General features: G+C 43.1%; 1 protein-coding gene across 4 annotated transcripts in view; it reads left to right on the top strand.

Moving 5' to 3' along the window:
* Positions 1–12,772, top strand: part of aff2 (AF4/FMR2 family, member 2) — a 711,233-nt gene that overhangs the window by 656,911 nt on the left and 41,550 nt on the right. For all 4 annotated transcript variants that reach the window (XM_063061151.1, XM_063061150.1, XM_063061152.1 and 1 more), the window contains exons 14-17: positions 2,248–2,375; positions 8,626–8,689; positions 8,857–8,993; positions 11,680–11,751. In XM_063061151.1, coding sequence (XP_062917221.1) covers positions 2,248–2,375; positions 8,626–8,689; positions 8,857–8,993; positions 11,680–11,751 — 401 coding nt within the window. The remainder of the gene's footprint in view (positions 1–2,247; positions 2,376–8,625; positions 8,690–8,856; positions 8,994–11,679; positions 11,752–12,772) is intronic.

The raw sequence follows: 12,772 nt of genomic DNA, 5'->3' as shown, positions 1-12,772 counted from the left end.
TAATAGGGGTCAAAATAATGACAGTGTTGCTCGCTACACTGTTTGCAACAGTGACTTTTCTATTGCCCATGGTGGGTTAAAATGTAAAAGACATGTTGAGGTGAGTTTAACAGGTGTCATTCGTTTATTAGCGTAGCTAACGTTATTTAAACTAGCCGGCCAGCTGCTAAGGAGCTACTCTATTGCAGACATCCCACCTCTCCCGGGAGTCTCCCGCAAATTGATGGTGCTACCTCCCTGAGATGAGTTTTTGCAGGGTGGGATGTCTGGAGTAGGTTAGTTTGATAGTTAGCCACATAACACAAAGTTCAAAGTAAATTTATTAGCAAAGTGCACATATCTCACCCTGAGATTCATTTACTTGCTGGCATACTCATATATTCATAGAATAATAACTATAACAGAATCAATGAAAGACCACACCAACGTGGTATATCAACCAGTGGGCAAAAGGCAAAAAATGTACAAAAAGAAATAAGCAATATTAAATAACAAATAAGAAATAAATTTTCAGAACATGAGATAAAGTGTGTTTGAAAGTGAGTCCGCTGGTTGTGGGAACATTTCAGTGATGTGACAAGTGAAGTAGAGTGAAGTTATCCTCTTTGGTTCAAGAGCCTGGTGGTTGCGGGATAATAACTGTTCGTGAACATGGTGATGTGAGACCTGAGGCTCCTATACCTTCTTCCTAATGGCAGCAGTGAGAGGAGAGCATGTCCTGAATGGTGGGAGTTCCTGATGTTGGATGCTGCTTTCCTGTGACATGTTCGATGGTGCGGAGGGCTTTACCTGTGATGGACCGGGCCATATCCACTACTTTTTGTAGGATTTTAAATTTAAGACCATTGGTGTTTCCATACCAGCCCATTATGCAGCCAGTCAATATACTCTCCACTGCACAGCAATAGAAGTTTGTCAATGTTTTAGATACCATTCTTAATATCTGTAAACTCCTATGGAAGTCATGGGCTGCCTTACTCTGCCAGTTTGCTGTACGAATTTTAACAGGAGTTGGCTACACGACCATTGAAACTGCTGTGCTTTTGAATAAAATTATTATTACTCTGATTGTAAATCCAATTAGGTTTGTGCCGATGTGTTGTAATATTGGATATATTATAATATTATGGAGTAGTACCATTGCTGTTGCTTGTGTTGTGAACATTGTTATTGTTGGTGCTGGACTGTGTGGGAACACTTGCGGGCTGCCCCCAGCACATCCTGAGGTTGTGTTTGTTGATGACTCAAACGACACATTTTGCAAATGCTTTGATGCTCATGTGCCAAATAAATGAACCTGACTCTGAAAGGCAGTGATTAGAACATAGAACATGAAACACAGAACAGTACTGTGCAAAAGTCTTAGGTACATATAGGCACATATATATAGCAAGGGTGCCTAAGACTTTTACACAGTACTATATTTGTCCACTTGGAGTAGATTGCAAGCTTGTAAATCTGGGCGAGCAAAGGATGTTGGGAATGAAGAGGGTGGAGCGCCACAGGATGGATGTGGAATAGGTGGCAGAGGAGGAGTGCCAGGGGCAGGGGATGGCACGGGTGCAGACACACCCAGCCTTGAGACACCAGGCTAGGTCATTTTATTCCAAGCAATTGGTTTATTGATCATTACAGAATGTCTCTCTGGTGCTTCCCACTCCCTTCCCCTCTTCCCAATGAAGATTCCCCTCTCCCTGCCCCTTCCCACTCTCAGTCCACAATAGAGAGCCACATCAGAATCAGGTTTTTCATGAAATTTGCTTTTTTTTGTGGTAGCGGTACAGTGCAATAGTTAATATTACTACAGTTCTCTGCAAAAGTCTTTAGCCCCCTGGCTCTATATATGAAAATTATGTTACATATGTATGTTATGTTGGCATCAACATGAGTGAAAAGCATCATATACATCAACAACCAACACAGTCCAAGGATTGTGTTGGGGGCAGCCCACAATTATCACTATGCTTCTGGTGCCAACATAACATGCCCACATCTCACTAACCTGACCTGAGTATGGTAGGCATGCTATGTTGGTGCCTAAATGTGAGGCGACACTCATGGCCTCACCCACTACCCCCCCCCCCCCCACCACTGGACTAGGTCCTGTTGGTTGTTAACGCAAATGACAGATTTTGCTGCATACCTTGATGGACATGTGATACATAAATCTGAATCTGAATCCATTAACCTTGCTACCAACAGGAAATGCAATGTTCCTTGCAATAACAACTATCTCTTTTACTGCAGGAGACCGAATTACACTCCAGCTTGTTAAGCAGTAACCATGAAAACAGCCAATCACAAACAGATCCTTGGACGTTAATATCCAATGGTCACTCAGAACCTAGAAGACCTAAGTTAGCGTTTGATGACACGTGAGTATTGGTTTGCACGTCCTGTTACTGTATGTCTGTTAGTCATTAAAGAAAGTTATTTCCTTTTTCTGCTCTCAGAGTCAGTCGTTTAAGCCCCATTTTTATATATTGACAAGCTCCCCAACAGATGAGGCAAGGAAACCACATACTAAAACTGTATTATCAAACCTTATGCTTGGGATACCAGAGTAAGTTCAATGCAAAAGGGCATCGGTGGGTCTGAGACAGTTTTTAATCTCCTCTGACTATAGGGTTGTTGTCAGACGTTTGGAGAATAGTATGTTGCTTAAAATGGGAGAGAGGGCTAAACCACATAATTCCAGAGCAAACAACAGGAATTCTGCAGATGCTGGAAATTCAAGCAACATACATCAAAGTTGCTGGTGAATGCAGCAGGCCAAGCAGCATCTATAGGAAGAGGCACAGTCGACGTTTCAGGCCGAGACCCTTTGTCAGGACTAACTGAAGGAAGAGTGAGTAAGGGATTTGAAAGCTGGAGGGGGAGGGGGAGATGCAAAATGATAGGAGAAGACAGGAGAGGGAGGGATAGAGCCATGTAAGCGGAACAAGTGCTATACATGCCCTTACACTTCCTCCCTTACCACCATTCAGGGCCCCAAACAGTCCTTCCAGGTGAGGCATCACTTCACCTGTGAGTCGACTGGGGTGATATACTGCGTCCGGGTCTCCCGATGAGGCCTTTTATATATTGGTGAGACCCGACGCAGACTGGGAGACCGTTTTGCTGAACATCTACGCTCTGTCCGCCAGAGAAAGCAGGATCTCCCAGTGGCCACACATTTTAATTCCACATCCCATTCCCATTCTGACATGTCTATCCACGGCCTCCTCTACTGTAAAGATGAAGCCACACTCAGGTTGGAGGAGCAACACCTTATATTCCGTCTGGGTAGCCTCCAACCTGATGGCATGAACATTGACTTCTCTAACTTCTGCTAGGCCCCACCTCCCCCTCGTACCCCATCTGTTACTCATTTTTATGCACACATTCTTTCTCTCACTCTCCTTTTTCTCCCTCTGTCCCTCTGAATATACCTCTTGCCCATCCTCTGGGTCACCCCCCCCCCGTCTTTCTTCCCGGACCTCCTGTCCCATGATCCTCTCGTATCCCCTTTTGCCTATCACCTGTCCAGCTCTCGGCTCTATCCCTCCCCCTCCTGTCTTCTCCTATCATTTTGCATCTCCCCCTCCCCCTCCAGCTTTCAAATCCCTTACTCACTCTTCCTTCAGTTAGTCCTGACGAAGGGTCTCGGCCTGAAACGTCGACTGCGCCTCTTCCCATAGATGCTGCTTGGCCTGCTAATTCCAGAGCAGTTTACTTCAATGCTAGGTAAGTTCATTTCAGTGCTCAGTGTGGCCAGTCCTGGTCACCTCATCAGAGGAAGGATCTGAAAGCTGGTGGTCGCTGTACACAGAAACATGCCCTTCAGCCCATCCAATCTGTGCTGAACTGTTATTTTGCCTAGTCCCATTGACCTGCACCCGGACCACAGCACTCCCATCCATATACTGTACCTATCAATACAGGTCAATGTGGAAAACACCAAAATTAAAAGAGGAAGTTGAAAGACTGTGAAACATGAACAGCGTATACAAAGACCTAATAGTAATATCCACACCTGGAATCATCCCTACACAGTCACATTAAACGATGATCCCCGCACAGCAATATTCATATAAACCTTCAGAAAACCACAATAGTGGGAGTATGGAATGAGCTGCCAGACGAGGTGGTAAATGCGGGTTCTTTTTTAACATTTAAAATTGGACAGATACATGGATGGGAGGTGTATGGAGGGATATGGTCCATGTGCAGGTCAGTGGGACTAGGCAGAAAATGGTTCGGCACAGCCAAGATGGGCCAAAAGGCCTGTTTCTGTGCTGTAGTTTTTCTATGGTTTCTAGTAGGCACCACTAGAATAGACAGAAAGTTTCTAGAAATTGAGACATGAGTATCCTTGGTTTTGCCTGTACCTCAGGCTTTACCAGCTTGAGCTGAAAAAAAATAAAAATACAATAATAATAATAATAATAAATAAGCAATACATGATGAGGCATTGCAACGAAGAGCCCTTGAAAGTGAGTCTATAGGGTGTGGGAAAGTGAAGTTGAATCTGCGATGTACCCAGGGAGGAAGCTTTCTATGGTGCATCTACGGAAATTGCTAAGAGTAATCATGGACATGCTGAAATTCCTTAGCCTTCTGAAGAAGTTGAGGCATTAGTTGCCTTCTTGGCTGTAGCATGCATGGAAAATATTTACACCATAATAAAGAAACTGCATTACTGTGAGGCAAGGATAAACTTTCTCAGGCTGATTTCTATTGAACAACAGAGGACCATGAGGTGACCTGATTGAACTTGTCAAACTTGTTAAAAGGTTTCAACTACGTGGAGACAAAATGTTTTGGCTTGTGTGGAGATGCAAAGCTATCAGCTAGCCATGCAAGACAATCAGCGAGAAAATCAGGAGTTAATGAGAAAATTATAAACACATTTAGTGGGCAGAAAACAGAACTCATTACCACAGGATGTAGAGTAGTTGAGGAAAACAGTTTGAGAGAATTGGATAAAGAGTGAAAGGATGGTCAAACTGGCTGGAATTGGTTGCTTTAACTAGCTCATTTTTGCTCCCTGATCTCTGTAATCTAATATAAAACAAAATCATCCTTAGATGTCCAATATTTCTAAGACTGCAACTCATCTTGTGAGCAGCATTCAAAGTTTTCATCTTGATGAAGTGTTTTGACCCAAACACCGACTCTTTATTCTCCTCCATAGCTGCTGCCTGATCTGCTGAGTTCTTCCAGCATATTGTATGTTGCTCTGGATCTCCAGCATCTGCAGGATGCAAGCGCAAAAGATTCTGCAGATGTTGGAAGTCCAGAGTAACACATGGTAAGTGCTGGAGGAACTCAGAAGATCAAGCAGCATCCGTGGAGGGGAATAAAAAGTCACCATTTTGGACCAAGACCCTTCATTAGGTTCTGCACAATCTCTTGTGTTTAAGTTCTCATGTGTTTTAGCAACCCCAAATAGCCACAGCACTGGTCTCCCTGTGTTCTCAGTAGAGCGAGGACAAATCATTTTAACTTGAACTCCACCAATTCAGAGTACATTTTTGTTGTATTTATTAATAATACTGCTGCATGAATGAATAAAATATCTCATATATCAATTGCACTCCATATATAATAATGAGCCACGCATATCGTTGTAAGGGTGCATTTGATAATGAAAGTGCATACATCAATTATAGTGCCTATATCAATCATATTAATATCATTAGTACCGTTAATAATAATCCACATCTATAAATAATGGAGCATATATTAATATTAATATTATAATAATAGTGGTGCATAAATTAATGGTGGTGCTTACATTAATGATAATGATGGTGCATATATAAGCAGTAGTGTTTAAGAATGATATGTTGGATTTGGGTTTATGCATATAACATTATATAGAGGCAGATGAGGAAGGATTTCTTTATTTTATTTTAGAGATTTAGCACAGTAACAGGCCTTTCCAACTTAATAAGCCTTTGTCACCCCACTTCACCCATATGACCAATTCACCTAGTCCTGACGAAGGGTCTCGGCCCGAAACGTCGACTGTACCTCTTCCTATAGATGCTCCCTGGCCTGCTGCGTTCACCAGCAATTTTTATGTGTGTCACCTACTGATCCATATGTCTTTGGAATGTGGGAAGAAACTGGAGTGCCTGGAGGAAACCCACATGGCCACAGAAAGAACGGAGCGAAATGAGCCTGGCTCACTGGTGCTGTAATGGTGTAATGTTAACCACTATATGCTACCATGTTGCCCTTTAGCCAGAAGATGGCAAATCTGTGGAATTCGTTGCCACAGGCAGTTGTGGAGGACAGGTCATACTTAAAGCAGTGGTTGGTAGATTCTTGATTAGTAAGTACAGGGGGAAGTCAGGAGAATGAAGTTCATAGGGAAAATAAATCAGCCATGTTTGAATGGCAGATGACACTTGATGGGCCAAATGGTCTAATTCTGTTCCTACAACACACACAAAATGCTGGTGGAACGCAGCAGGCCAGGCAGCATTCATAGGAAGAAATACAGTCGACGTCTCGGGCCAAGACCCTTTGTCAGGACTAACTGAAAGAAGAGATAGTAGGAGATTTGAAAGTGGGAGGGGGAGATCCGAAATGATAGGAGAAGAGGGGGAGGGATGGAGCTAAGAGCTGGACAGTTGATTGGCAAAAGGGATACGAGGCTGGAGCAGGGAGAGGATCATGGGACGGGAGGCCTAGGGAGAAAGAAAGGGGGAGCCTAGGTCATCTAGTCTTTTAAATGTTCTACATGTACCCACTTCTACAGCTTCTTCTGACGGTATGAAAAACCTTCCCCTCAGTCCCTTTTAATTCTTAATCTTTAAAGTTTAAGGGTTAAGGCTTAAGGCTTAAAACTTTGCCCTGAAGTTTCAGGCTCCTACAGTATACCTACCATGACCATTCAATTCATGGCTGGCTTTCATGATTTTATTTTCAAAGATTAGTTTCATTTGTCATATGATTAGTCAGGGTGGCAGAGGTTAAAAGAAGGCAGGACAATGGGGTTGAGAGGGATAATAAATCAACCATGATAGGACGGCAAAGCAGTCTTGATGGGCTGAATGGCCTAATTCTGCTCTTTATTTGCTTTCAAGTGCCAAATTTCTAAATTACTTGAGAACAGAGATGAGGAGGAATTTCTTTAGCCAGAGGGCGGTGAATCTGTGGAATTCATCGCCAGACAGCTGCAGAGGCCATGTGATTGAGTATATTTAAAGCAAGTGTTGATAGGTTCCTGAGTAGAAAAAGTATCAAAGGTTACATGGAGCAGGTAGATCAGATTCGGCAGGCTGAATGCCCTAATTCTGTACCTGTGGTCTCATAGTGCCCTGTTCCAGTGGTATATTTGCTTCGCTCTGTTTACACACTCAAAGAGGCTTGTTGTGGAGACTGTAGGAAAGTGTAAAACAAAATAAACACTGGTGCCAGACAAAAATATGTAATTGTGCTTGTAGTTGGAAGGAGGAGCTTGTTGACACACAGCTATCTTGTACAGTACGTCCAAACAAGGTCGCCTGAATTTACAATATGTGTCAGAGGCTGTCAGTAGACTATCCTCCAGTTCAAAGTTCAAGGTTCAAAGTAGATTTATTATCAAAGTACATATACTGTATGTCACCATATATAACCATGAGATTCATTTTCTTCAGGGCATACTCAATAATTCCAATAACCATAATAGAATCAATGAAAGATGTACCAACGTGCACATTGAACCAGTATGAAATAGACAACAAACAGTGCAAAAACAAAAAAAATAATGATGGTAAATAAATAAGCAAATAAATGCTCTTTCAAGGAGATGAAAAGACCCTGAAAGTGAGCCCATTGGCTGTGGAAACACTTTAGTGACAGGTCAAGTGAAGTAGACTGAAGTTATCCTCTTTGGTTCAAGAGCCTGATGGTTGAGGGATAATAACTATTCCTGAACCTGGTGTTGTGAGTCCTGAGGCTGCTGTACCTTCTTCCTGACGGCAGCAGCGAGAAGAGGGCATATCCTGGGTGGCAGTGGTCCCTGGTGATGGATACAGCTTTCCTGTGACGGCGCCGACGACACTCCATGTAGATGCACTCAGTGGTGCAGAGGGCTTGACCCGTAATGGGCTGGACCGTATCCACTACCGTTTCCTAAAGAGAAGAGATGAACTTTATTTGCCACGTGTACAATGGAACAGTGAAATGTGTTCTCTGCGTCAAGTCATCTCAGCGAGGATTGTGCTGGGGTCAGCCCACAAGTGTCACCACGTTTCGGCACTAACGTGGCATGCCCACAACTCACTGACCCTACCCTTAACCCATATGTTTCTGGGATGTGGAGGAAGCTGGAGGAAAGCCACACGCTCACAGGGAGAACGTACAAATGCCCAGCAGGGATTAAATACCTGGTCCGCTGTGATCATTGGAGTCATTGAGAAAATGATTCTCAGGGTTGTACATGGTGACATGTATGTACTTTAATAATAAATTTACTTTGAACTGTGAACAGGAGGGTAGTCTGTTGATAGCCCCTGGCATGCTAACTATGCCACCCCTGAGCCTGTACCTGAGAGCAGATTGCCCTCCTTGGGTGTAACACAGGGTGACTGCTCGACTCTCAGCATTACAGACCCCCGGTTTTGACTGACGATTACTGTTTTTCAGGTCTCATAATGCCGATTACTACATGCAAGAGGCCAAGAAGCTGAAACACAGAGCTGACGCACTGGTAATATACTCCTTCTGCTCAACGCCCTTTCCCTTTGCCGTTGCTGACATGTCGTAAATCAATAGTTACAAGCCGGGCCTGTTACTGTATCACCAGTGAGAAGTGAAACGGCACTGCTTCTTGTTGAGATTCACATCACTAAAGTTCTTTTCTTTTTTAATTTGCAGCTTGATAAGTTTGGGAAAGCAGTTAATTATGCAGATGCTGCGCTATCATTCATTGAATGTGGAAATGCTATGGAGCGTGATCCATTAGAGGCAAAATCCCCATATACCATGTATTCCGAGACCGTGGAGCTCATCAGGTTAATGTCTTTATGAATATAATTTTACTAATCACTTTTAAATGATAATTAATAACCTGCTGTGAGGAAATCAAGATGGGAGATTAAGATCCATATAGAGATGTCATATTTCAGAACTTACTACTCAAATTGACTTTTGTTTGTCTGCTTTTAATTTATATGTTTAAGTAACTTCCAATGGTTGGAGGCTTCTCAGTAAATACTTGGGCAAATAAAATGCTCACCTTCCTTGAGGACGTTAACTAGCTGAGGAATGTAGAGCATCTGGCAATATGGTGAGATGCATGGCGGATGAAATTTAGGACAGAGATGCATAATGTGATGCACTTGGGAGTGGGAGGAGGCAGCATGCACATAAGTGCTGTGGTTTTAATAGAGTTACAAGGGTACCCACGTCTAAAGCTGGCAGGGCTTATTAATAAACCCTGATTTGTAAAACTGTTCACAATCCCACTCTCACTGTAAAACTCACCAGGCCCAGAGCCCGCCAGTTCTCCACACACGTCCAATTCTGACTTTTTAATCATCCCTGATTTTCACTGTTTTGTCATTATAGTCAGCCTCTGAAGCTCTGAGCGCAGGATTTGCTCTCTAACTCTCCCCTTCACTCTCCTCCTTTGAGGTGCATTTTCTTTCTGTAAACTGAACACCTCAATCAAGTTTTTGCAGATGGCCCTGTCAGAATGTACCTGGAGTATCATCAGCAGTGTTGGGCCCCTTATCTAAGAATGGATGTGCTGGCATTAGAAAAAGAGTACAGAGGAGATTCATAAGAAAGATCCCAGGAATAAAAGGTTTAACCTAAGTTACAAGGAAAGGTTGAATAGGTTAGGTCTTTATTCTTTGGAACGTAGAAGAGTGAGGTGAGATTTGATAGATTTATACAAAATTATGAGGCGTACAGGGATGGTAAATACAAGCAGGCTTTTTCCACCAACATTGGGTGAGACTAGAACTAGAGGTCATGGGTTAAGGGTGAGAGGTGAAAATTTTAAGGGAAACACGAGAAGGAATTTCTTGCATGACCATACAGAATTGTAGTGTGGATAAAATTAACTTGGGATTTGCAGTCAAGGTGTACATTAGGTGAGAATGTGACAGGTCACTGCACTACAGTTCAACTCAGTGTTCATTATCTTCAGGCTGCCCAATTGTAGTAACAGAATAAGACCATAAGATCTTAAAATATTGGTGCAGAATTAGGTCATCTGGCCCTTCGCATCTGCTCCACCATTTCATCATGGCTGATCCAATTTTCCTCTTAGCCCCAATCTCCTGCCTTATCCCCGTATCCCTTCAATCAGGAATCTTACCAACTTCTGCCTTAAATATACATAAAGAGTTGGCCTCCACAGCTGACAGAGACAAAGTATTACACGGGTTCACCAATCTCTGGCTAAAGAGATTCCCCCTCATCTCCGTTCTAAAAGGACACCCCTCTGTTCTGAGGCTGTGTCCTCTGGTCTTAGACTCAAGCAGTGTTTCTTGCTGAGTAACTGGGTAATGCGAAACCAGAACTGGGTGATCAGATTTGTTGGCGCAGATGCTTGCCCAAGCTATAATACGAATTTGAGTTGGGATGTTACAGTGGCTGGGCGTCTGATGACTGCAGTTCCTAAGGCTGTGGAGTGTATGACAAAGTGTCATCTTGCCGTTCACACTCACTGAAAATCAAGCTGAACAACTTAATCCTGCCAAAATGCAGTGCATCGGCTGAATACATCTGAGTCCATACATCTTCCTAAATGATCTCAGAAAAGCAAGAGCTTAGATGTGAGTAGTTACAAATGTGCACAAGGATTGATAAAGAAATATTTTCAAAGATCAAAGTAAATTTATTAACAAAGTACAAATATATCTCCATATCAGCACACTCGAAATACTGGAATAACTCTGCAGGTCAGGCTGCATCTATTGAATGAATAAGCAGTCGACGTTTTGGACTGAGACCCTTCATCAGGACTGGAAAGGAAGGGAAATAAAGCCAGAATAAGAAGATGGGGGGAGTGGAAGGAGGACAAGCTAGCAGGTGACAGGTGAAGCCAGGTGAATGGGGAAGGCTGGGGGGGTGATAAGAAGGTGGGAGGTGATAAGTGGAAAAGATAAAGGGCTGAAAAAGAAAGAATCTGATAGTAGAGAGCAGACCATGAGAAAAAGGGAAGGAGGAGGGTCACTGTAGGAGGTGATAGGCAGGTGAGGAGAAGAGGATAGTTGAGAGGAGACCCAGAGTAGGGAATGAAAGAAGGAGGACAGGAATTACTTATTTCTCAATTTCGACAGAAAGTGATGAATACAGCTCAGTCCACAGACAAATCCCTCCTGATGAATGAGCACATTAACATATTGCACTGCCACAAGAAAGCTGCACACATCATCGAAGAACCCCACCATCCTGGCCCCCAGCACCATCTCCCTTCCTTTTCAGTCCCAGTGAAGGTTCTCAGCCTGAAACCTTGATAGCTTTTCCCTCTCCATAGATGCTGCCTGACCTGCTGAGATCCTTCAGTATTGTGTGTGTGTTGCTCTGGATTTCCAGCATCTGCTGAATCTCTTTTGCTCTCAATCTCTCAAACCATTCAAGAACAAAACTTGTGCATCTTCTCCCCTTCCAACTTCCGATAATTGAAACTGCACAGATATTGTTTAATCATTGGGAATGTTAATCGTCACTTGCTTCTTTCTCAAGGTACGCCATGAGGTTAAAGAATTTCACCGGTTCCTTGGCAACGATAGCAGATAAGAAACTAGCAGTTCTATGGTGAGTTTTAGCAAAGTCGACATCTGATTACTAATATTATGAATAACTGCATCTTCACTTTATTTGTGTGTATCAAATAAATTAATAAGCAAATGATATTTTATTAACATAAGTGGTAATATTTTGATTTATGCGCTGTGTGTGTTATGTTCTGTGGGTGCACTGTGGTGTGGTGGAATATTGTTTCATGTAGTTTATATGTACATTCAGATGACAATGAATTTGAACTTGAGCTTGAGACACTAAAATCTGAAGCAAGAAACAAGAAGATGGAGGAAATCCATAGATCAAACAGCAAATGTGGAGGGAAGAGCGCGGTCAAGGCCCTTCAATCGGACTACCTCTACCTTGCAGAGGCAAGGTGGCAGCTCTTGGACACCTCGTCATAGCTACCTTTGACCATGACTTCTCCAACAGTCATCAGGCCATTGTTTACCACACCATCACAGATCAAAATAAAAATACAGGGATGTTGCTGGGATTTGAGAACTTCAGCTAAAGGGAAAAGTTGAACAGGTTAAGACATTATTTCCTAGAGGGGAGATTTGATACAGCTATACACAATTATAGGGAATGTAGATAGGATAAATGGAAGCAGGCTTTTTACCCCACTCAGGCTGGATGAGACTAGAATTGAAGATCATGTGTTAGGGTGTAAGGTGAAATATTTAAAGGGGAACCCGAGGAGGAACTTCTTCACTCAGAAGGTGGTGAGAGTGTGGAACGAGCTGCCAGCAGAAGTGGTGGATGAGGGGCCAATTTCAACATTTAACAGAAATTTGGATAAATATATGGATGAGAGGGGTATGGAGGGCTCTGGCCCAGGTGCGGGTCCATGGGCAGGACCATCGGCGTAAGCCCAATAACTCATCAGTAGGAACTGGATTGTCCAAAGGGCCTGTTTCTATGATACTTTGCTGCGGTGCTATGATATATTTCCTCCTCTATCTGCCGACACTATGAAGATAGGTGGAGTGCAGGTAGCTTGGAGGAAGTAGAGAGGCTACTTCCTTAGACAGGC

Source organism: Mobula hypostoma, chromosome 10 (genome assembly GCF_963921235.1).
Source record: "Mobula hypostoma chromosome 10, sMobHyp1.1, whole genome shotgun sequence".
NCBI lineage: Eukaryota > Metazoa > Chordata > Chondrichthyes > Myliobatiformes > Myliobatidae > Mobula > Mobula hypostoma.
This window is presented reverse-complemented; position numbering and strand designations above follow the sequence as displayed.